General features: G+C 38.7%; 1 protein-coding gene across 15 annotated transcripts in view; it reads right to left on the bottom strand.

Moving 5' to 3' along the window:
• Positions 1-26286, bottom strand: part of ptk2aa (protein tyrosine kinase 2aa) — a 99414-nt gene that overhangs the window by 53646 nt on the left and 19482 nt on the right. For 5 of the 15 annotated variants that reach the window (XM_036145241.1, XM_036145248.1, XM_036145239.1 and 2 more), the window contains exons 1-6: positions 12968-13252; positions 10515-10759; positions 8113-8282; positions 5682-5769; positions 4041-4120; positions 3621-3683 (exon numbers count right to left, since the gene is read on the bottom strand). In XM_036145241.1, coding sequence (XP_036001134.1) covers positions 3621-3683; positions 4041-4120; positions 5682-5769; positions 8113-8282; positions 10515-10759; positions 12968-13091 — 770 coding nt within the window. In that variant the 5' untranslated portion in view covers positions 13092-13252. Of the gene's footprint in view, positions 1-3620; positions 3684-4040; positions 4121-5681; positions 5770-8112; positions 8283-10514; positions 10760-12967; positions 13256-19375; positions 19403-26286 lie in introns of those variants that run through there. The other 10 variants (XM_036145243.1, XM_036145245.1, XM_036145237.1 and 7 more) reach the window with 6 other exon arrangements.

Genomic DNA, 26286 nt, shown 5'->3' on the forward strand with positions numbered 1-26286 from the left:
TTTATTTCTCAAGAGAGCTTGATTCAAAAGTTTTTTGACGGTCCGTAACTGCACCACCGCGTGTGGGAGGAGGGAGCAGCTGAGAGACGCTGGCCGAAATCGGAGTCCCTCAATCGGATTAACCATGAGCTAGATCCCGCTGACTCCGTGGAGCTTGAATGTCCAATATCCAAATTCAAACCAACTTCACCGCGGTGCTGGATCATGCTTAAAGACGCAGCATGAACTCCAAGTGTTGCAGCTGAGGGGAAATGTTGGATCGGCTTGATGAAACTCCGCCTCCTTCACAAATTAGACCAACATGGATAGAATAATGATAATATGTAGTGCTTTTTATTGCCAGGATGTGAATCTGATAATTCATATTGTGCCTTTTATAATCAACTACAGTATTTTCTTATCAAGCGAGCTCTGCATAGGGTCCAATGTAATTCACCCAGCGCGATGGGAGACTCGTTTTGAGGAAACTACGGTTGTAGCTCAGTGTCTGCCTTGCTGTGGTTGCGGAGAGGTGTCTGTTTTGTAGAATAAACCATCCACCTATGAGTTATTGATCTGGAAAAGCCGAATCTGAAACCACAGAAAAACATTCAAATCCCAAATGTACAGCGTTCTAATTCTTCCAGTCTATTAGCAGCTTCCCGTAAGAGGTCTGACACTGAACGTCTGACTGCTAAGTTTGACATTACTTAACAATGCTTCATGTCGGGGAAAAGCCATGTAGATTTGACCGATGCAGTAAAATGCTAACCAACCAATGGGAAGAAGTTGAGCCCTTAAGACACAGCCCCTCCTCATTTGCATAATGAGGCAGAAATGCATACAGAAATGTAAAAAGGACAGGCAGAAATGTAAAAGCGACAGGCAGAAATAAATAGCATCACAGAAATATATAGGGTAAAAAAATACAAAGGAAGAATAAAACAGACAAAAATATTATAACATGCACATAAATAAATACTTAAAAAATATAAGTAATTAATAAATAAAGTTGAAGATTATAATGCACAATAAATAAATAAGGTAATTATTACAAAGGCAAATAAATAAATAAGCTAATTAAAAGAGATATATACATTTATGTCTCACTGTATAATTTAATTTCTACCTACATTTATTAATTTGGTGGCAATTAATTGTATGCTTATTTATTTATTGAGCATTTATTTATTTCTGTATTTATTTTTATATATGGAAGACTTGGTCCTCCATACATAACGCACAATAAATAAATAAGGTAATTATTACAAAGGCGAATAAAAGAATAAGCTAATTAAAAGAGATATATACATTTATGTCTCACTGTATAATTTAATTTCTACCTACATTTATTAATTTGGTGGCAATTAATTGTATGCTTATTTATTTATTGAGCATTTATTTATTTCTGTATTTATTTTTAGATATGGAAGACTTGGTCCTCCATATTTGGATGCCTGTCTGGTCAAAGTTTAAGTTGTTTCTGCAGCGGCCTTAAGATTCCCAAAGTTATAAAAATCATGACCGAACATGCTTGTTGTCTAATTAGTCTTTTGTCTCTGCGATGCAGGTTTTTACATTTTTGCCCTGCAGCCGTAGAGTTTTTTTTTTTTTTCTGAGTAGCTTCTAACAGTGATGTCAGATCCCATTTTGTTGTGAGCACATACATACATCAGCACTCTTTAGTGTGGATATTTTTTTTGCTTAGATTTGTTTTTTTTGAACGATGAAGGTTCAGCTGCTTTCGCTATCAGTGAGGAGTTTTAAAATGATAAAATCGTTCGCAGTTATCTCAGATTTGGAAGGAAGGACAACGCAGGCGCAACGATCAGACCTTTGTAAAGTTTTTCTGTTTCTTTAAGAACAGCATTCAAATTTATTTTTCTACACTAGAGGTTATAGAGAGTGTGTGTTAGTAATTTATTTATAACAGCAGCTGAAGTGAGGTCCTGCCTCTGTGCGAAAAAGCAGATGCTGTTAAAATGGGCCTTAGAGATTAGCAGAATTAACCACCCAGCTGCTGTTGTTACCTATACCTGTTAGTGCTTAGCCGTGATGCTTTTACTGACTGAAACAAGATAGCCAGTCACCGAGAAGGGCCAATCAAGCAAAAAAAACGTATTATTCGGCGCATTTCTTATTGAAAACTAAATAGTTTGTTAACAAATTACAGACAACTATACAAGGAACCTCTTTCAAAGTTGATATTTAGGGGCTTTATTACCACCAGCAGCTTTTCACAAAGGTACAATACGTTTCCATTTCAGTTGATTTTTGAGAAAATACAGCAGATAAAGTCTGACAGGGGGATATTTGTACTTTGCCATCAACAAGGCAATTCTGAAAACTCGGTACACAGTTGATCAAATGACGGATGATGCATCTCAGGTCCTGCATCAGATCTTTACTTCCCCGTTGCTTATAGAAAAGACTTTCAGGTACTGTTCATCTGAAGGAGAAAATGTTTTCATGAGTGATTATCCATCTTTTTTTCCCCCCATCATTTGTCTACTTCAATCATCTAATAACCACAGACCGCACATCCGTGGTCAGATGCAAGGTTGGGACAGAAAATCGATGTAAAAGCAGCCAACGTCCAGAGAAAAACTTCAGAAGGCCCTCAAAATCCCCCCCAAAAACCAAGGATTGAGACCTCTTTAAATTCTAGACCTAAATTCAATATGTCACATTATTTTCAATACAACCTCAACCCTGCACACTAATGAGGCAGTCAAGGAGGATAGCATCTCATTTAATAACTAAAGACATGTGTTTAGCAAACTAAAGTCAATTAATGTGGATAAAGACCAACTGCAGCTAGCAGTGTCACAAAACCCTGATATATAAAGAAGATTTCTGCCTTCAGCTATTAAACTTGGACCCCGCAGTCCCTTTTGGCCAACTTTCACTCCCTTCAGAGCGCTAACAGCACTTCCTCTCTTCTCTCTTGCTTGTTTAAAATATGCATGACACTTACATCTTTTTCCAATCAACAAAGAGACAGAAAGCAAGGGACCCAGAGGCGAAAGAAAAGGAGGAGCAGCTTGGTGGGAAGAAAGAAAAAAAAAAAAACAGGCAGAAACGCAGAACGTGAGAGAAGGACGGGGAGAACACGATGTGACAACGTAATGTGGAGAGGAAACAGTGGACATTCTTCTCTGTTAATTGGAAAGCTCGTTAGGCAGAGGTTCAAAGGGAAACTTTTCAATGTGAGAGGCCAGCTCGTTAGAACGGGAACATGTCAGAGCCGGGCCTAATTTAGACCTCGCTTTGTTAATTCTTCATTGACAGCAACCCGACCAAAGGGCCCGCACTGGCACTTCACACGAACCAAACATGAAGGCAAAAAATTAATAAAAACTGCGGATATTATTTGGAAAGTTTTCTCATCACCGCAGCTCATGTAGAGATTTAACACTTCCAGAACTAGATGTCATTTTTTAAAACTATCAAGGACCTTCAGTGCAGACAACTGCTGCTAAGAAGGTTCTAAGAAAGGCTCGGATTCCCAAAAGAAAGTTTCTTTCGTTGGTGGAAATGATGTCCTTGTTTTGACAGGCAAGGAGGTGACGTGAAAAGCCGAGAGCCACATTGTTGGGTTGCACGTCTGCCACGTTTTGCCACATGAACTAAACACTTACTCCAGTAGTTCATAGTTGGACTTCTTGTCCAGAGCGTTTCCTCTCATCTCTTTGAAGAACCGCCTGCAGGCAAAACAAGTGGGACAGCAGAATAAAACAAAGTCAGATAATGGATGCCAACGACACTCCAACGCTGTAGCTGACGATAAAAATCGATAACATTTTGTCACTGAGACATTAAACTGTATTCAGGCGGAGTAAAGAACAAACAGGAAGCTTTCCTGGAGTCCTGTCTGAAAAAGAAGCAACGGCTGTTGCTCTGAATAATGAATTACAAACACTGACTGATGCTGGCATGATTTATCAGTGCAGCTCAGAGGCAGACCGACTGACATGGAAACGACTCCAGGAAACTCAGATTGAGTCTTTGTAAAGAATACTGCTTGCTCAGGAGTAGCTTTTAAATTCACTTTTTTTTACCTGATTTCCAAACAGCCCAACTTGAGAGCTATGTCTTGTTCCACCTGATCTCCAAACTGTGTCATGTAGTCATTTTTCACCTGAGAGAAGAACAAATATGTAGCATAAATCCAACTGGACAGTTTCTCAAACAAATCTTCCTGACCCAGATTATCAAAAATCGAGCAAACGTTCTTCCAGCGCTGCCATATGCCTCAGCGCTGGCGGCCAACAACCAAAAGCCATCGCCTTGCAAAAAATATTCCCAAATTTTTTTTTATACATTTTGTCACATTACAACCAAAAACTGGAGTCTATTTTATTGGGATTCATATGTGTGTTGATCATTCTAACATATAAACTTTGATCACATATTTCTCTAACATATTTCTAACATATTTCACATATATCTCTGGCTGTATGTTTAGTGTTGTAGTCTTGCTGAAAGGTGAACCTCTGCCTCAGTCTGAAGTGTTTAGCAGCCTTTAACAAGTTTTACCCACAGCATGATGATGCCATCACCATTCCAAAAAAAGGTAAAAAACAAAGCAACATGACTTGTTTTTCATAGTTGAAGACGTTTCGCTTCCTCTCCAGGAAGCTTTCTCAATTCAAAAAGTCTGGAGTAATGTGCAGTAACAAGCTTTATACCATTGCCTAACAAAGGCCTTGCAATGGCTTAGATAACATGCAAATTCAACCGAAACAGGTCCACCTCTTAGTAATGCCTTTGTAAGTAATTTACAATACAGCAATAGGATTAATTCCGGCCAATCATCATGTTCAGAAAGAGCGCAGCTGGACTTCATTTCTAAGTAGAGGTAAGACAGCGATAATTATTGATGTTTTGTTTTTGTAATGAAATGTGCGTAATGTGTGTTATATCTTTAGAATGTGTTACAAATGCAAAAATCCATCATAACTCATAAACTGTTACCAATCAAATGACAAATAATTTAGTTTTATTTTTTCCATCAAAGAATCAATATTTTTTTCCATGTCTCTTGGTGAATTGATTTGGCTCAATCAGTCTCCTTCAGCACTTTGCAATGAGTCTACTCTGTAGAGTGTATATATTTGTAAATCTGACTGATGAAGTCAGTGCCTCACCAGCTACGAACTCTACCGCACGTCACTGGATCACTGCCTCGCCGGCTTGTGATTATGCTGCTGGGATTTGTCGCATGAATACTCGACTTCGCGAGAACCTCTAGTCGGAGCCCGTGTGTTTTGAAGAAACCGGATCAGAACGTGAACAGTCGAACCCATCGGATGTGTTTAGGCCTCTGAAACAGGGCTCTTGGTTGTTTTTCTGATTGATGCTGCCGTTATCCAGCTAGTCATTAGGGGAACGCCCATGTCACGACTCTGCTGATTGTCTTCTTAAGTCAAATGGTTGCACTGATTTTTTTTATTTTTTTTGTGTGAGCTTTCACAGTAAATGGCAATGAGCACACACACGGGATGCTTTTCAGGTTTTTATTTGTAAGAAACTTTTGGAAAACTATTCATTTTCTACCCTCAGCTTCACAATTGTGCACTACTTTATGTCGATATCACACAAAATCCTGATTAAATACATTCAGGTTTGTGGCTGTAGTGCTAGTATGTATACTTTTGCAACGCTCTGTTACGTGTCCAGGTGTCTCTGTGGTTGTGTACCTGATGGTAGAAGTAGTTGAGTGTAGGTTTGTCTTCGGTAAACTGCTGGACGAAGCCTTTCGGGAGGTAGCGGATCCTCAGCTCATACCTGCAGGAGACGAACAAGACCACAGAAATTAAAAATCGAAAACTTCACTAACACTTTCAACAGTAGAAAATGTACCGGGATAATCTATATAGATTGTGGACATCTTACTTACTACGCAAATGTATGATCCAAACTTGTGCACAATGTGCAAAAACTACAGTCGGGAACAAGTAAGGGAAATTTGCCACAGTTTTAAGAAAGCTAAACCTTATTTTATAGATTCAAGAAGGTGAAGATGAGAGGGAAAAAAACAGAACCAGAAAGTATTTGAGACAAACTGCATTAAAAGAAACTTTACCACTCTAGGCAAGAACACAAATGAGACACAGGATCGTAAACTAACATCATTGACAGAGATGCAAACAAAGAGAATGTTGTTGACTTAGTCAGACAAAGAGAGACATCTGGTTCTCGGTCTCTTCTCTTTATGTTCGCAGTGAAAAAAAGGTCTCCTCCTCACAACGGCATTAGCACCAAGACAGCTGCAATAAACCGAATATATACTACACCCTGAACATCCAGACTACTCATCCAAAACGGCCCCTCAGCACCACACACAAGGTTGAAAAACAGACAGGTCACACGGATTTTTCCTGACGGCGTTTGCAAATAAATCAGCCTCTTTAGAGCGAGCATGACAGACTGCTGATGATGAATTAGTGGGGTGACTTTGAATGCCCATAAAAATTGTGCCAACTCAAAGCAGAAAACGGCTTGGAAAGGTTAATCTCGGTTTTCCCAAAAAGACGTTTTCCAAGACACAAATAAAGCCGGCTTGTTTTATGCTTTGAAGAGGTTTAGGTAATAAACCTTTCCTAAATCTAGAGACCAATCATTGTGACACAAGAATGCTGACATATCAAGAGCCCAAAAGTCCCAATTCAGCCTTATGGTGAATGCCTGTCAGCTCTATAATCCATTTGTGGACCAAAAAAGTAAGTCTGTTACCAATTTTATTTTTTTGATCAGTATATTACAAAAAAAGAGAATACTTAAATGTGAATCACAACAGAATATCAATCAAATCTGTGGGAATACCAAGTGTTAAGGTTGTCTAAGACAACACAAACTATTAATAATGCAGACCATTAGATACGGGTGACTCAGCAAGTATTTGTTGATGTTTATCCGACATTAGAGCAAATATATTAAAAAGTTCCTACACCTTTTTCTACCAAATTCAATTTCTTTCCAGACTTAACTGCTTTAATAGCAACGTTATTTGTATGAATCATAAAACAAAACAAAATCTGGATCCTCAGGGTACTACAGTGGCTTTTCACTGCTTTGTTTGCATCTGGACTTATTGAGCCCAGATACTGTTATACCCATCAAATAAGAACTCAAGTATCCTACAATACATACAGATACTTTAAAGAAAAGTTTTTGTTTTAGCTTTGGCAATCTTATTGTGATTAAAAAAAAGTCCAAAAGCATTCCTATTCTAGGGCGTTTTAACCAGACCCGGTTTAAGGCCCACAGATCCAGTTAAATCTGACTGTGAAGTTGTTTAAAGCTAAAAAGTCTGTGAAATTACCCTTTTTTCCAAATAGCAGTGAACGATCATTCAGTCAGTGAGTTGGAAACCAAAATACTGGTTTATAGCATTTTAAACCAAGTTGTGACACAGCAAATCAAAGCTGAAGTATGTACATTTTAAATATATAATTATAATAAATAACATTAAGCTTAATAAACCTTTTGTTTTTTAGAAAATTAATGAGAAAAAAGTCTAGAAAATCAAACATAGCTCCATATTCAGTTTTATTTTGTCCATGTTAATCCAGAGTGGGACTTTCTTAAGACAAGTTATAGTGACAATATATCTAACTTGTGTTTAAAGTATATTTTCTGTCATTAATGTATACATTGTAAAGAGCTGACATGGCAGGAAAAAAAAGCTTTGTGATAGAAAAAACTGTAATAATTGGTGACGGATTATCGTAAAGTATGAGTTTGACTGCATTGAAACATTCTTAACTTTCAAGGTTAAATGCTATAAATGCTCTGATTGGAAAAAAAATATTATCGTAAAATATGAGTTTGACTGCATTGAAACATTCTTAACTTTCAAGGTTAAATGCTATTAATGCTCTGATTGGAGAAAAAAAATTAACAATTTTATAGTATTCAGTTATAATGCAAAACCTTTTTTTTTTTGTAAACCTTTAGCATTTTCTGTACCTCCCCTCTTCATCTTATTAGTCAGGGTTGCTCCACAGGTCACATCATTTACAGTTCAGTAAACCAGCACTGCGTGGGCTGCCTGATTAAAAGCTGCCCAGACACAAGAGATGAGGGTGAATTTAATGATACAGTCCCGTCCTGCCCTTCCTGTCCTACCTCCACTCCTCGTTGGCCCGTGCCTGTTCGTATTTCTCTCTGATGTGGGACACGCCCATGTCCGGGTGGAGCCAGTGCACTTGGTCTCTGGACTGACTGTTGCTGAGTCGGAGGCCAAAACATGAAGTCCACCGCACCTTGTTGATGTCCAGAATCTTCTGGATGATACCCTGCATTTAAAATGACATGTCAGAAAGAGAAAAAAGCAGTTAGTCAGGTGGGTCTAACAAGCTAAACTAATTTAGGTTGTGTTTACCCATTTTTTCTTCAGTCTCGCTGGACTGAATTTGGACCACAGAACCGTAAACAAATCCCTACAGAACGTGTTAAAAAAAGCAAACCCCTCTGCTCCACTTAACGGTTCCAACGGTGGTTGTGTTTACATTTGACATTTTTGTTTCAGGTCAAGAAGTGTGTGTGTTTGTGTGCATGTTTGACTCCGAGCGATTTAACATGATGTTCCCACCCAAACTACTTGGCAGACATCATCCATCCATAATAATGCTCACAGAACCATGTGTGTTGCCATGTAAAAGGCTGGGGGCTCTGACCTAGATATGAAAGAAGATAGAGATCAAAGGAGAAGAGTGGAACAGATACTTCCAGTGACATATCCTGCATGACCACCACCGATTCAAGCTGCGTTAGGTAGTTTCTGTGTCGAGGTTTAAAGTAAAAGCTCGCCTCAGCAAAACTTAGGCATATAAAGAATTGGCTCTTAAGTTACATGCAATTAAAAACTTTGATGTTTTCATTGTCAGAGCTGACAGCTTGGACCTTGAGCTGTGGAAATACCTGAAATATTCTCCTTTTACACTACTTCTGCGTATAAATTGCTGCTGGTATATTAGAAATTACCGTAAATTAATATAGGTGCACCCCAAGGCTTAGTTCTTGGCTCACTACTTTTTAGTTAGTATGAAAAAGAAAAATGGAAAGATCATGTCTTGTGCCTGTGTGTTGTTTATTAATGTGTATTCTGAGCTGATGTCTGCCTTATCAAAATGTCCTTATCGCAAAACATAGTGAAAAATAAAGCTTCTTGATTTTTAAATGATTCACCATACAAGAGTCCTGGTGCAGGTTTTCAGATCTATGCGGATCACAGTAGCTGATACGAGCTGATATACAACTGTCTTGATATTTGAAGTCTTTTACAGCACAATTTGCCACATCCTGAATGTTTAAAAAAATCAATTTACTTTTACTCAAAGTCCCCAACCTTTAATAGTAACCATTTAAATCTAAGGAACAAGGAATTCATCAAACAAGGCCCAGAAGTAAAATACCCAGGAGTCAATTTGACAGAAGAATTTAACAAGTAAAGCAGATTTGTAAATGCAAACTTTTATACTTTTAGACTAATTGTTAAAACATTTTTTCAGAAAATATTTTTTATGTATTCAGTTGTCTTGCAAATTACTATAACTTCTTTGTCCAAACCACACACCACCAACAAGAAATCTACTGTGGATTATATGAAATAAGCCTATTAGAAGCTTGGAAATCCCTTCCTATTAGATCACACCACCGTCATGTTCTTAAGAAACTGTTTCTAGAGGCTCAAATGTCTTGGCTACTGGAGTGTTTAGTAAACTTTTGGTTCCTGTTGGAGCTATTGGTTGAGTAACTCGTGTAACATCCACTGGGAACTTTAACGTGTCTTTACCTAAAACATCTCTGGAACAAACAGCCTTCTCTGCAGGAGGAGGCAACATGAGGAATCCCCTACCTGCGAAACTAAAACTCAGGCTACCTTCGTTTCAGATTAAAACTAAAGCAACTTCTTAAGAAAGACCAACAATGTAGTCAAGCATGATCACTTCCATTCTTCATTTATTTGATGGTATTGTGTATTATTCTAAATTCCCTTGCTTTGTGTTGATGAAACCTAGAGAGTATTACATTTTCAGTCTTTGTTGGCATTTTGGAATTTAAATGATATATGATGTTTTTGATGTTTATAATCTAACCAAAGTCAAACCAGTAAATGGCATCCAACATTATTGTAGTGCATAACTGCTGAAGAGTACAATAATTGTTAATACTTAAGACTTGTCTTTAAACAGATGCTGTAATCATGCAGGTTATAGTTACTTGCATGGCTCGTAGGAAAGTCACTGTAAAAGTTCCTGTTTAACCTTTGGAAGATTTAGCCCAAAAACACTCAATCCGCTCCTATAGTAGCTTTTTAAAATTTTGACACTGAACGAAAAAACTTTGAAACTAAATATTTTTAAGTATGACCTAATTTGGTGCTCTGTGGAGAATAAAAAACCACCATAATCTAACATTTCAGTCGAAACACAGCGAAAGATGAGATGTGGTGAGATTAATTTTACATGCACCTTGTATACACCTTCAAGCGTCAAACAAAACCAAAACCTAAGAGTGCGTCTCACCCTAACATCCGTTGCATCTCCGTATCTGATATTGGAAGACCAGAAGCTGTGTTCGGTGTTGGCCTCGAAGTAATGAAAGACTTTCAGAACCCTGTCCACGGAGCCAGCCATGGTGCGGTCCGATCCTCCCGCGCTCAGCCGAGACTTGGCGCCTGCTAGGAAGGCATTGTTCAGGTTGGGGTCCATGTAGGCTGTTGCCATGGTCTTCCCTGCTGAAACGGCCGCTGCTAGGTGTCTGTCATATTCTGCAGGGTTCAAAGATAAAAAAAGCTGAGGTAAATTGCAAGAGAAGGAAATGTTCAGTTAAATCAGATTGAGAAAGTTTCAAATTTTCTAAGTATGTATTGTCGAAGCCACAAATGGACTCTGTACCACATTCGTATATTGCACTGTTTTAAATAATACTCACCTGGACACCATGAATCGCACATTGTCTACTTCCCCTGCATTGTTTACATTCAATTGTTTACATAAATCGCTGCTGCATCTTTAGCCTGAAATTTACTGTGATTTTTAAGCTGTATGCAAACGAAATTTCGTTCTGTGTACAGAATGACAATAAAGTTGTCTAAGTCTAAGTCTATTATAATTTTTTTAAGGACAACTCAACTGAAATGGTTCATAAAAGAAATAACTAAGTAGTATCTAAGTATTTTTTTTTTTTACAAGGGGCATGAGGTTACCCTGGTAGAAAACAAATTAGGCTTTTGGTCATTATGTATTAGAGACTTTACTTAAATGGTCATTAGAGGCCACTAAATACACTTTTATAACTCAGAACGCTTTGCAAACTAACTGTAGTGGATGAAGCTTTACACGGCAAAATGTATAAACTGTATCAAACTTATTAGCCCAAATTAAAAAATTTTTTTTTGAAGCTGAGGTATTTCTAGTTGCTATAAGTATTCAATATATGGTTTAAAGTAGACAATGAGCAACCCAGTATTCAGAAAAGGGCCACTCAGAAATAAGCCAAACCTTCGAAATGCTAAGAAAGCTTCGTACATGTCTTTTAACACATATTTTCTGAGGGTAATAAAAAACACTGTGACGATCCGACACAATCATGACATATAAAAATATCAAAATCACTAACATTTAAATTTCATGAAAAAGCATCGACTAGTTTCCAGCATCCAGGAACCCCACGATTTTAAAAAGTTAAAAGTTTTAAAGCTGCAAAAATGGCACATCGCGCTGTACCTGCCATTTAAAAAGATACCAGAGAGATAGCGGCATAGTGAGACACGGCATAAAGACACCGTGCTTCTGCCCTTTCCTCACCTGTGGTTGCACACTGCTGTTCAGCTGGCTGAAATGGGCTTTCAATAGTTTTTTCCCCAATTACAAGACAGACCAATTTGGCTACTTGGAAAAAAAATTCCGGTCGCGACACAGAGAGGGTCGTAGGGTGAAAAATAAAAGGATCGCTCACCGTCTTATTGAGGTTACACTTTTTTTAAAACTACAGCAGCTAAGCCAGGAGAGGTAGGGGATGTCTGTTAAACGGCAAAGTACAAGCTCAACCTGAGCAGATAGCCCAGCTAAGAAACAAGCTAATATCAGTTTCTTGTATTTGTGATACACGCGATTAGAGGAAAATGACCAGATGGTAGCCTATTCCTGTATGTATATTATCAAAATAACCAAATTCTATGGACTACATTATTTTCCTTGTAATAATCACTATATTACTACAGTGGCAGAAGGACTTTTTTGTTTGCTATAACATAAATAAGGAGGCATTGGATGATTGCTGTATCAGTTGTTGTCTGAACAGTTAAATTTACTCCCATCTCTGTTTTCGGTCAACTCCAGATTGCTACAGCTGTAATGTTGCACATTCTAGCCCTCCTCGCTCCTGTTTTCCCCTCTGGCCTTCCTGTCCTTTTTGACGCCAAACTCAGTACAGCGAGTATCCATCCTTCACGTGTTGTTCTTTGGAAAGATAAAAAACAATGAACAATAAGATACCAGAGAGAAATAAAGTGACCCAAGTGCAGCCAGGGTCAATTGTCTTTATGCAGCTATAAACCAGGGAAGACAATGCACCACCGGCTGCCATGTTGTCCTGAATAACAGGTTCTGACATTGACACGCTTCCTGCAATTTCACGGAAACTTCATCTGGAAACGCGCACGTGTTGCTCTGTCGTCAAACGCAAGAAAGCAGAGCCTCTGATCTGCCTCAAGTTTCATTGTTCTGCTTCCCTTCCTTCCTGCGCTTGTCCTCCATTAGAAGAAAATGGATATGCTTTAGAGGGTAATGGCACCTGAGAGGGCTGGAGAGGGTGTGCGCACCCGCAGACATATACAAACACACAGCACTGGTAGCTTTCCCTGTATGCCCAACTCCAGTTCCCATGGAGTCAGATGTCCCACAGCGTGCGAGTGGATTCAGGCTCCTTGTTGCCTGTTTTCTGAGTGTGTGCTTTGAGGAGATTTCATTCATACCTCTGCCCCAGCACAAGGGGAAAGGACTGCAGCCGCTCATCGCCATAGAAACGCATGTCTGCCCCTTCCTGTGCCCGTCTGCTCCGAGGACGGAGAGGCAGCTCGGCGCTTCGCAGCCTCGCATCGCACCCGCCGAAGTCGAATAAATAAGCCCAGCAGGATCCCGAGACGGCTTTGAGAGAGAGAGCGCTATTACATAATCCAAACACTAATTAACACAAAAACACGTCCTCGGTGAAGGATAAAGTGGCTCTTACACAACAGTTTGCAAACTGTTACTTTCAATGGGGTAGAATCCTCAGAACGCCCATTTTTTTTTAAAAAAAGTGTTGAAAACAGAAAATCCTCCAGAGAGCCACATCCAGGAAGAGGTTCAGCTCAACAAAACGTGTCCTCTTGATATTTTCCTTTGATCCAAAGTAACAGACCATAAAGACCCTGGAGACCCCTGAAAACTTCAATGCTGGTCCTCTTCTGTCCACTTCTTACTCCTTTCCTGATGAAAACATCCTAAGTGTTTAGGGAGAAAGGAGCTTTGTGCCTGACCTCCGTAGTCCTGGTTTCTTTAAGAGTTTCAAGCAACTGTTGCTCAGGGGAGAGAACAAATCAACCAGGTTGCTGGGATTGCTGCGCAAAACCCTCCTTGATCGAGAGCACAAAGCGAAAATCCGGTTCGCACAGAACGGTGCTGATCCAGGAGAGCTTCGGTCCGTTGGTGCTCGAACAGAAGGAGCCGCAGTTACTGCGCTCGCAGAGGAACAAACACAGAGTTATCGTCTTTTGTCGGAAACAGAAAGTGAGAGGACAGATTGGGCCGGCTAAACAAAGGAAGCAGAGACAGAGATAGGGAGGAATACAGCGATTGTTTCCAAGTCAATGAGAGGAAAACGAGGAGAGAGCAACACAACTGAAAGAAAGTTGAGGGGGAAAGAGGAGAAGTCCAAACAGAGGGGACCGCTGGTGGAGGAGGAGGAGCTAAAAACTATTAATATGCTAATTCACTCCTCTGCATTTAACCAAAAATAAAAAATAAAAAAAACTCCCACTGTTCCTCAGGAAGCTTATCACAGTGACTAATCTGGAGTTAATGAGTCAAGGACTATAAGAAAACATGTTTTTTGAGCAGGAAATTTTCTTTCATTTACTAGAAACAGAAGCAGAAAGATCAGGTTGCTTAAAAAATATTTTAAGCTACATCTATTTTAAACTCAAAATAATTGACCAATGCATTTATAGATTGAAAATGGAGCAAATTTATGTGTGTGAGGCATTTTGATACATCTTCTTTACATTTGACATGCTGATAACCAACCAGGTCCAATCAAGTTAAAATGGGATTGGTGCTGATCTCTGAATGATTGATGCCACCTCACATAATGGGGTTTGTAGTTTTGTTACTTTATAATAACACCTGAATTGCTCAGCTACAAACTACAGGACAAGTAAATGTTACCAGCTCATTAAGAAAATTAAGTATAAACTTAAAACTTACCTAAATTGTATATCCATTTAGACCTAGTATGGAAAATAAAGCTACGTTTAAGGCTTTAAAATATCTCAAATTAAACTGAATAAATATAAGGCTTGTTCAGACCTTGTTCATTTGATTCTACTGTACACCAGTCCAAAGCCCATATCTGTCAAATAAGATGTCAGGTCAGGGTTTTACTGAAGACAAATGATCGACATCAAAAAACAATAAACTAGTCATATTATGAATATGTTCAAATGGACATATACTGACTAAAATAGGATAAATAAACCCAACAAAATGTATCTTATAAGAATATTTATACTTGTTTCATAATAACGATTCTGTTTTTGTGTTCGAGATATTGCTGTCTCTGAATCTTGAAATATTTACTTTTGTTTAATCAAATTCACTTTTTCCTTACAACCCAAAATAAAAATAAATAAAGAATTCTGGGAAATATATATATATATATATATATATATATATATATATATATAAAAATAAAGATTTCCCTGGACCAGCTTCGATTGATCGCAGCGCAATCGCAGACAAACCTGGAAAATCCTGAAGCAGGTTTGTCTTCAGACAACCTAACTGAGCAGCCATTCATATGTGTCTTTTTAAGCATGTGCACACGTGCAGCTTTCCTATAATTTGTGGTCCATCTCAGGCTTTGGCCCATTGTTATGAAAATCTTCTGGGGAGCTGGGGGTTTGTGTGTTTGTGTACTGATGGGGGCTATTAAAAGCCTTTTGTCAGAGGGGCCGGATGTTGCCATGAATGGGAAGAGCCCTTCTGGGACTGAGCCAAAACTCCTTTTCTTATTATTTTTCTCTGAGCATGCATGCAAACATAATTAGTTTGGCACAATACTTAAATGAAGCAATTAGAACCTCAGATCTCCACTTTGGTCTGTTTTTATTTTTACTTCCCAGGTAAACATCTAAAAAAATTTTTAACCAAGTCATTTAGGTAAAAGAAAGATATGAACAAAAGCTTCCTAAAATTTTAGATTTTACCTTTTTAGCCTATTTATCTTCAATAACCAATATGGTTAAACATAATGTTTATTCCATGAGGGTGTTTTATTACGTTTTTAAGTGTTTTGAGAGTAATGAGGTGGAGAAAATATGTCTTTGACTAATCGTGTGAGCAGATAACAAAGGGAAAGGTTAAAGGGAAATCCTCTTGTGCAATAACATGCTTTTAAATACCGCAGTTTAATGTTTATCAAATAACTCTTAGTCTGAGGTATTGTCCGGTGAATATCAGCCCGATTGGCAGATATCAGGACAATAAGTGAAACAATTATTCAAACCCTAGTGATCCCCAAACAGCAAACTCTGCACACATTTGGAATAAATGAGTGACAGCTTCTCTTCAAGTACTAGAATTTCTTGACAGAAATAAATGCTCATCCAGGGAACACCATTATAGAATGTTGTTTACGTGAATTAACGATATATTTCAGTCAACGGCTCTTCTTTGCCAAGCTAGTGAAGCTGAACTAAAACTACTCAGCAAAATCAAGGCTAAACAAACTAAGGAACTATGTACACACAAAAGAACAGAAGGACAAATAAAAATAGTTTAAAATCATCACCATAAGAATGATTCAATTAATTTAGAGTTCATTGAGGGTGTACATTAGAGAACCAAAGTTCACCTTAAAGAATTTGGAATGAGGTTAAATGAGTTTAACTAATTTAGAACAACATTTGGTTATGTGTTCAACCCATTCACAATGCAACTCCAAGTTAGATAAAACACTATTTGAGGAAATAAAAATTTAAGGAATGATTTGCAAAATTAAAAATCAATAACCCTTAGGACACTTGACTTTTAATTAATGTAATTATTTATCCAAAAATATTTAAACTTAAATTGGTAACTTAAGAATGCAGAGGGTGCTGTAAAGGGAAGGTGACCAGGAGTTGTGTTGGGCCACATCTGGGCCAGGTGGCCATTAGCTTGACAGCCTTCTCTTACGTTGGACAAAATATAATGAATCCACAATAATGTTCCCTATTCTTACTATAGGAATGTTCATAGCACTATCGTACCATTGCGGAGTGAAACGAAAACAAGCATTATGTTTAAAAACAGCCCATAGTTATGTTTAACTTGTTAGTAGCTAGGCTGTTAGCGGCTAATGCTACCAGGCATTTGTGGCTTATTTAAAGGACCTTTAGCCATATTTGGTGTAATGAGTGAACTGGAAAACACAAAGATAAATGTCCCATCAAGGTTTTAAAACCCTTTGGAAATAAAGTTTGTTAAAACCTTAAGGCACAACCCAAAACACATTAGCACATTAGCAAAGATCATTAGAGGATGGCTTGGCCTGTTAGCTCTGGGTCTTCACCTGAGTCAAACCTTAAAAACATTGTTTAGGAGGAAACAATTCAAAACTGCTTCAAGTTAGACTAACTTTTCTTGTTTATCTCTGCTAAACTGCTGCCTTTGTGTCCCATTATGGTGACTTCCATCCATTTGTGATAAAGGGCTGCAGAGGCAGCTAGCTGTTGGGGCCGGTGGCAAGAAAGCAGCTGTTCTCGGCACGAAGGAGCTTCTCTCTGCAGCTTCTTTTGCACCGTAGCTCTCGGTGCTGTGCTCAGACTGGGCCTATGCAGGCTGCACCCCTTCAAATATGTGGATTGAGCAGTCCACATGTGCAGTGCAGTGCAGTTCAAGGCTTCCTCCAGCTGTAGGAAGTGTTTTATACAGTCTCGGATTAGGTTTCCTACAAAAGCTGAGAAAGATCACAAAACCTGGTTCTGTAGAGGCTAACTGCCTGCTTCTATATCTGATTCCACAGAAAGCATACTATATTTAGCTTTGATTCCAGTCTGAGGAGTGTGTCTCCAATGTGAACTCCTCGCAGAGGGTCCATGGACAAAAGAGGTCAATTTGATTCAGGAGTAAGGCTTTGTAGGATCTCTGGAGACGTTCCGCTGTGAGGGCTGTCCATAGGAAGGTCCTACAGTCTCTTATTTATACTCTTCATGTTGAGTACAGTCTTATTTCTATATTCTATATGGCTGAGTCACAACACTCTTGTGGAGAACCGAGATGAGGCAATGGACACAGAGGCGACAATAACAAATACAACAACAAACTATTCTCAGGGCTTCATGTTGACTTCCAGCTACCTGTAAGCTGGGTATCTTCATATGTGTCAAGCTTACCAACAGAAAAACAATAACGAACGGTTCCAAGTGTGGGCTGTAGACCACCGATGTAGGGGAAGGTGATGTTCTGGTTGCATGAGACCAAAATTAAATGCTCAGGCCCATATATGAGGAGAAAACACTAACACAGAGGCTGCAGCTAGTAGCAACACTGAAGTAGTTTAGAGCAACACATATCCAAGTTAGTATGAAAGGTGGGTCTACAAAATATAAACTCAGGGCCCAGAAACAAAAAAACAAAAAGGAAATTATGAATTTATGGTACCATTTTTTTTAAACACATTAAAATGATCAAAGGAAGGCTTCTCTGAGTTCTAAAGCTGTAAAACAAGCTTTAATCTGAGTTTTCTGTCCAAGGTTTGTCACTGATTTTCCATTAGGGAAGAAATAGGCCAACAAAGTGTTGTTGATCATAACACAGTTTGTCCATTCATGGGTATTCTCTTTCCTGGTCTGTATATCTTCAGCCTTAAATTTATTAAAGGTTTGATCATCCAATTATGTCATGATTTACAGTTTTCATTACCAGCCCGCGATGTTCTTGCTGGCCTAAAGACAGATATTGTAGGAGACGTAGCAGTTGCTAGACGCTCCGGGAAACTGAAACCGCTATCAGGTGAAAACAAGCTGGCCTAGCTATTCTATTTTTCTCTTATTCAATTTATTTTTAGTCCTGGATTTTTAGCCATTTTTGGATTATCAATTTGACTCTAATTTAAGTGCAGTTTGGGTCAGGAGGTTATGGTCTTGGTTCTTGGATTAAAGCTGCAACAAACGCTAAAACACAGGAGGGCGTGTAAGGATAATGATCCCAATGACACTTTTATGGATAGATTAGTCACAGATTAATAATCCAAATCGATTTTTTTGTCCATTTTGGGTCAATCTGCCAAAAATCCATCCAACTGAACATCTACGGTTAGTAAAACCTTTTGTGGATCGGTTCTGCTGCAGTAATGTGAAGAATGTGAAGCCTGCCTGGTTGGGTTTCGGGTATCGGCCGCACAGAAAAGGCCCATGTAAGAGAGGCCCAGCTCTCCATTGTCAAAAAATAAACATTTGTTGACCAAAATGCTGCAGAAGATATGGCAAACTAGAGTAGACATAAAAAACAGAATATAATGAAACAGAAAAAGACCTCAGAACCTAAAAAAAATAAATAAAATATAACAACCCCCCTTCAAAACCATGCAAATGAGCCTGTGGCCATGACATGACAAAATGTGGAAAAGTTAAGGGGGTGAGAATACTTTTAAAGAACTCTGGTTCTCTAATGTTTGTGTACTGTGAAAATATTTCACCAAGATCTAAAAAAATGTTAACAACTTACAAAAAGTCTAATTTAAAGTTTGTTGAAATAAACAATTTCATCTCCTTGTGTTAAAGTTAGTGTTTCTCTTCCTCACTTGTTTTTGCACTAATGCAAAAGAGATCCCACACATATTTTTACACTCTTCAACACACGCTTCCATTGTTATGTTGTCTGCAGAGTACATTTCTTTTCATCATCCTTTGGCTTTAATCTCGCTGAGTTTTAACGAGTTGCCTAAACACTTAAAAGTACTTATATGAACCAAGCAACTCTAGACGAAGGTATAGCAAGAAAAAGTAAATAAATTGGAAATTGGAAAACTATATCAACTGAAGCTGTGGATGCCCTTCATTTGGCCAAGCATGAGTGAATGCATGTATTCAGTCGTGCATGAGTGAATGATCTCCCAAACTGTGGGGTCCGTTACTCACCTGTGTAGTAGGCGATCCTGGAAATATCTGAAAGACAAACAGAAAAATATCCCCGTCAGCTGGCTTGTTGGGTTAAATGGACTCCAAACAAACCGATATTCAGCAGGTGCCACCAACTCAATTGAATTGTTTGACCTCCAATATAAACATTCTGGCCTGCTCGCCAAATTTGCTTCACCATAAATGAATTAAAAATCAATCCATCGTCTTCTTTTCGCACGCAGTGGATATTGATTGACTTTATTTTAAAATCAATATCCAATTGGCTCTTTATTCAGCTCTGACTGTCATGTTGAGGCCCGACCATTTGCAAGTGATCAAAGGTTAAAGTGGGAAACTCTGGAGGAGAGGACCATTGTTTAGTGTTAAAGGTCCAGCAGCTGTGAGACGAGGATGTGGTTTAACCTTTAGCCTTTTCGTCCGGAAGTTTAAACTTAACACAACCATGGGATATACTTCTGTGGCTTGACACAAGCAGGAGTTGGGACTTTACGTGGCTTTAATTCCAGTTTACCACCCTGCAATCCAAATCAAGTGGGATTAGAATAATCAAGTTGCTCCCCAGGAAGATTCACACTCTTGGACGGGAATCCATAAGCTGCTGTAGGGTCTTAGATTTCCTACCGAACCCTTAAGATTAAAACACATTCTTGCGTTTTCTTTCAAAGGACACCTTGAAAACGTCATCTACGGCTTCAAAAACAGTTAAATAGACAAATATTCATAGCCCTTCAACTTGTTTGAGTAATGTAAAGATACCAGCCTTACGTGTATTTTAATGAAAGAACAACACAAACATTCAGCACTCAAAACCTCATCATCTTTCAAAGCTGTTGCGACTGTATGTCTCTATTAGCTTCGCACATCTAGAAACGGAAATGGTTTAACGTTATTTGAAATGTCAGATTGGACGGAGAGCATCCGTAAACACCGATACGTTGATCTAAACAAATTCGTCCCGCTAGCTTTAGCTGTCGTAGGTTTGCTGTTTTCTTGTGGGAAGGTGGACCAACTCAATGATGGTTTACTTTCAGGACTGCCCTGTTTATGACTCCATTTGTCTCCCCATTAACCAACCAGTTTCCACATCCCTGGATGAAGAAAAGCACCCCCACAGGATCATAATGAAGTCTTCACGGGTGCGGGTGGTGTGTTCAGTCTCATGCAACACTGGTTTTCAACCATTTATATGGTTTTACATGTTGGCCAAAAAGCATAACTTAGCATATACAATTAGCTATCATTAGATAGCAGACTCTACAGTTGCACCTGCAGGTTAGTGGAGGAAACAATACCATAAATGGCAAGGTTCCTAAAATTGCTGCTCAGTTTTCCTCAACAATTTTTATGTGCCTAATATTGTTTTCTATTTTTTTATTGTTCAATTTTGGTATCGTCTGATCAGAACGCCTTCTTCCACATGTCTATTGTGTCCATGAATGATGGACTGATCAATGCCCTGTGAGAAAGCTTGTTGTTTTATAACCCATCCCAGGTACAAGCTTCACCAAAGCTTTTTCCCCTGGCCTATCTGCTGTTTATTGGTCTTCATTATGCTTTTTGTTGAGTAATATTCTCTTTCAAACCTTTGTGGCATTGAAATCAAGGGGTTGGACACAAATGCAGAGCGGTCTTCTCAGATTTTTATTTGTCAAATGTTTTTTGACGCAGTCGTCGTTGTCATTTTGAACTACTTTGTACTAAACTATTGCGTAAAGTCCCACTGAAATACATTGAAGTTTGTGGTTGTAAAATGGCAAAAAGTTCAAAGCAGTATGAATACTGCTTTTCCGTGTCATTATAAATACTCTGAGTGACTGACTGCCCCAGTAAGCCGCGTTGACAGAGGGGCCCCGTCGCTCTGACAGGAAGTTCAGGGGAAGCTTTATGGGAACTTGACACCCACTTATCGGACTGACTGAGTTGTATTAGAGAGACCGTTATGAAACATAATCGTCTAAGTGCTTTAGACACCCAGATGTACACACATACGGTGTACGGAGGTCCAAATACACAGTGGGTTTAAGGACAGGCATGGTTGTCATTAGAGATGAAGTGGAGGAATAAAACCCAAGAGAAGCAGAAAATGCTACAGATGTGACTCATAGCGGTTGTATTACCAATGATTAGTTATATGAAAACGCCATACTGCAGTTTATATCAAAGGTAGGGATGACAGGGAGGGCATTTAATTGGGATGTTATTAGGACAACTTATATTCATAGTATAATGTTGACAAAGGGTATCAACATACCTATTGTCATATCACCATCTGTAGATAATGGAGGATTGTATAAAATGTGACTCCCTGTCAATGAATCTATAGCTTTAGTCACCTCATAACATAAATCTTTATCACAAGTTTGGTAATAAGGCCAAATATCAGATAGGCAGGTTATATCCTACACATTTTTAGACCTGATTTTAAGATGCAACAGGTTTACTGAATAGTTTTCATGTCCAAATTCCATGGTTCGAGTCTCAAACTTTCCGATTTGTGTTTACTTTTCAGCCCATTTATTAATGTTGAATTTATGACATATATTTCTACAGGGGACAAGGTTTAAAGTTAGGTATGGATGGAAAAACTGAGAGCAGGATCACTGCAAAAACGGATCTAAAAATAAGTAAAATGTTCCCTAAAGTTAGTGTATTTATCCTTGTTTTGAGCAAGTAAATACGATTATCTGCCAATGGAATGAGTATTTTGACCCCTAATATGAGATAATTAGACATCCACATCCTGCACTTGAAATAAGATGGTTGAGATGAATTGTTCCTATTTTAAATGCAAAATTCTTATTCCACTGGCAAATCATCTTATTTACCTGCTCAAATCAAGGACAAATACTCTAATTTTAAGAACATTTTACTTATTTCTAGTTCTGTTTTTGCAGTGATGGATGGACTGACGGACAGAGGTGGAAAGACAGCAAATTTAAGCCTTTTCCAAACTGCTTAGTAGTTTTGTATATATGTTCTGTTTTGGAAGGACAGATGGATGAACTAAAGGATGGAAAGATCAACAGATGGGCGGATGAATATATTGGCAGATGGACACTTAAATAAATGGAAGAAAGGGATGTACGGACAGACAGTAGGAAAGTTGGAAAAACAAGACTGACGTACAGATGGACACGAACAGATCAATGGATGGACGGACGGATAGAGGGACAAACTCCAGACGTTCCCAGACTGACTACATAATATTTAGGTTTTCAGTTATACCTCAATAACTTTAGTGTAAATATCACCCATTCTCACCACTGGCTTATGTTTTACATTCTTTCAAGTATTGCACACATACTAATGTGATGGAACATTTTCAACTTCGAACTGGAGCCATAAACCGATTAGAAGAAGTTAATGTTGACAGAATCTGTCTATAAAGTGTCTTTAATGGCAACTTAATAGACCTGAGATCTCTCAGAAGCATCTGCTGTCTGCCCTGCAGACGGCCTGAGCTCCATTGCATCTCTATTTGTCTTCCCCCGTCTCTGTCTGTTAGGAATGCAGAGTAGTCTAAGTGCTATGTAGTCGAAGTTTTGCAGGCGCTTTGGACAATCCTGCAATCTAGGGTTAAACGCAGAGGAGACAGCGGTCTTTTCATGGTTAAGAGCTAAGAGTGGGTATTAGATGAAGAGCTTCAAAACAAAACAAAAAAAGAATCTATGTAGAAGTCTTCAGCTCAAGTAAAGTACAAATACTTTAAATTCTAACAGTACACATATTTGCTCTTATTTCACCATGGCAGGAAAATACTGTGAGAAGGCATGAATCGAATTCGAAAGCAGTCAGGCTTACTTTAAAGGACCTAAGAGGGCTGTAGAGGCAAAACCAAACAAACATCTAGACAACAAGCATGCCTGCAGACTGACAGGCAAACCCAGCAGACACCTGCTCCTCCAGCTCAGTTGTGCTTGACACAGGATTCAAGGACCTGTCTACGAACTGTGTCACATGTCTTCATAATCCAATCTGATCTCACTCTTAGAGGAAAAGACTTGATTTTCAGACTGTTATCCTATGTATAATGTATGCATTTTTAACAAAATTCTTTGAATTCCTCTAAATATTAGTTTAATATTTAATTTAAATAAAAACCTGATAAAAGGGAATAACTGTGTAATTCCTTTATTTTTTTAATTCAAATATTCCACCTCCATCATACCCTTTCAACTATGTTTTTAAAAAACTTTTTTATGTGTTAAAAATCCAATGCACCCAATGAAAAAAAATAGATTCATCAAAATTTGGATCAGCAGCTCTAGCCTCAAAGCAACTCTGTCAAAGGTTGCTGCCCATCCTGGCACTGAATGCGTCAAGGAAGGAAGGAAGGAAGGAAGGAAGGAAGGAAGGAAGGAAGGAAGGAAGGAAGAAAGAAAGAAAGAAAGAAAGAAAGAAAGAAAGAAAGAAAGAAAGAAAGAAAGAAAGAAAGAAAGAAAGAAAGAAAGAAAGAAAGAAAGAAAGAAGGAAGGAAGGAAGGAAGGAAGGAATAGATTGAAAAAGGTAGGGTGGAGGGTGGCCTAGTGGTTAGAGCACAGAGCTTCGGTCCCAGAGGTTCTGAGTTCAACTCCCACAAGCTGCCATTCTGGGCCCCTGAGCAAGACCCTTAACCCCCAATTGCTCCCCAGGCGCCGCACATGGCAGCCCACTGCTCCCCAAGGGAATGGGTTAAGATGCAGAAGTGAATTTCTCCATTGTGAGATCAATAAAGTTCAATTATTATCAATTATTATGAAAACGATCTTCAGAAAGTCTGAAAATACTGATTGTTTTCATATTGTTTGCTTTTCCAAACATTTTCAGACCTGGAAAATAGTCAAATCTAATTCTATACTGTGTATATTATTTTACACTATTTATTTAGTCACCAAAAATGACACAACTTGATTGCCTGACCGTCTACAGCTGTAGGAAAAGGAGAAAACTGTGTAATTTAGATGAAAAAGTGGTTCACCGTTAGGAAGCTAAAATACAGGATAAACATAGTCTGTTCTGTCTTTACTAACATGATGAGCGGAGAAACGTCTGGCTGTTCTTGATCCTGGTTTTGAGCAGCGAAACAGTTCATTCTTTTAATCAAAGCCACAAATTCATTCTTTGCAGCTCTAGAGATTTTTCCAAACTTCTGCCATGCATCTGACAGACTGCAGGGCACATTTGCATGCAAGCGCTGACTGTTTGAGGCTGAGATCCCAAGTTTGAAGAAGCGCAGGGCAAAGATCTGTGTGGGGACACAAAGAGCGCCCGTATTAAATGGAAAACCTGCCAGATGGTAAAGGTTGTGCGAAGTGTGTATAGTTGAAATGTATAATTTAAGATTTCAGATCCTAACTCTAAAATTTCTAAATTCAGCATGTTGCATGACAGAGTAAGTTTGAAAGCTAAAAACAAAAACATAAAATAGAACCAACTTTCGCGCAGCTTCACCTACTCAGCCAAAAGTAAAAGGTCCAAAGCAGGCTAAAAGGAAAGCTGCCGTCCCACTCAGACAGATGCGACTACCCAGATGTACACAAACACTGTCTCCTCAAGCTGAGAATAATTGCATGTTACCCATAGGGGGGTTTTTTGGTCACTGTAATTATACAGAACAATTACCAGAGATGCTGCAGAGCAAACGTCTAAACTCCTGCTCTCCCATCTGTATCTGGATCAAATTCTACCGTTAGAAAGAGATCAGAAACTAAGATAAGGCTGCTAAATTAAATTATTGCGCACAAAAAAAGCTGTTAAAACAGACTTTTCCTAAACTCACAACTGACTCGGTTGATGGGGAGGAGTTTGCATCTGTTTAACGTCGTTGCTTTGCGCTGAAAGGTTTATCTTCAAGCTGACCTGACTCAGTCTGTAAGGGCGTAAGCAGGACGCTGAGCGGTGTGGGCGCTCGAGGTGCGAGCGCCCACCTTTAACGTGCCTCATATACGCTGCTGCTGCTCTCCGCTCCGAGCGAAAGCCATGAAAAATGAACACGGCCCAACTGTGGCTCCTCCGTTTACCTATTTATGCAGGAGGGTGGGGGCTGCATTGACTCCCGTTCCGATAAATATCAAACAGTTATCCGGCATCTGCTGAATTCAAATGTGTTTGAATGCGTGGATACGATGCGCACCCCTGCGGATAAACCCTACATCCCCCTCGCGGCGTAATAAGGTCACGGAAACGCCTGAGCGTGCACACGTTTATCGGGCCAAAGCAGACCCGACGTTTACCCACGTGTGCGACGTTCAGGTGCCGCGATAAGCCCGACCGGCTCGCTGAGGCTCCTCACATGTTAATGTGTCAGACGCAGACGGCACACATCATGTTTAATTCAACACAACAGATTAAGGAATGAACTGATGTGATGATAAAGCTTTCAAATCCTTTTTTTTAATGATATCAGGGATACTTATGTTTCTGTTAAGATCTATCTAAAGGCTCATTTAAAGCTCTGTTACGCACCGATGGTTGTTTACTAGAATGAAACATGTTTATGTAGGAAGTATGCAAATCTGACATTAATTATTGAGTCCTGCTTTCATCTTACATGAGAGGAAACACTCGGGAGCTGCGGGGCAGCCGAAAATGAGTCCTCGGTTTTGAGTGGTCAGAAAAAAATGCACGTTCTTTATTGGTTCTGTTTAATATTGTTAGATTTTATAAACCAGCTCAGCTAAACAGACCGTGCCAATTTGTTCTTATCAATTAGAGAAAATATTCAGTCTGAAGGGTGTGAGAAAACCGTATATATATATATATATATATATATATATATATATATATATATATATATATATATATATATATATATATATATATATATATATATATATATATATATATATATATATTTGTCCCATTCACTTTTTATTGAAAAGGATGAAAAACTTTACAACATGTTTTGACACACACAATCATATTTTTTG

The sequence above is a fragment of the Fundulus heteroclitus genome, chromosome 13, assembly GCF_011125445.2.
Source record: "Fundulus heteroclitus isolate FHET01 chromosome 13, MU-UCD_Fhet_4.1, whole genome shotgun sequence".
Lineage (NCBI taxonomy): Eukaryota > Metazoa > Chordata > Actinopteri > Cyprinodontiformes > Fundulidae > Fundulus > Fundulus heteroclitus.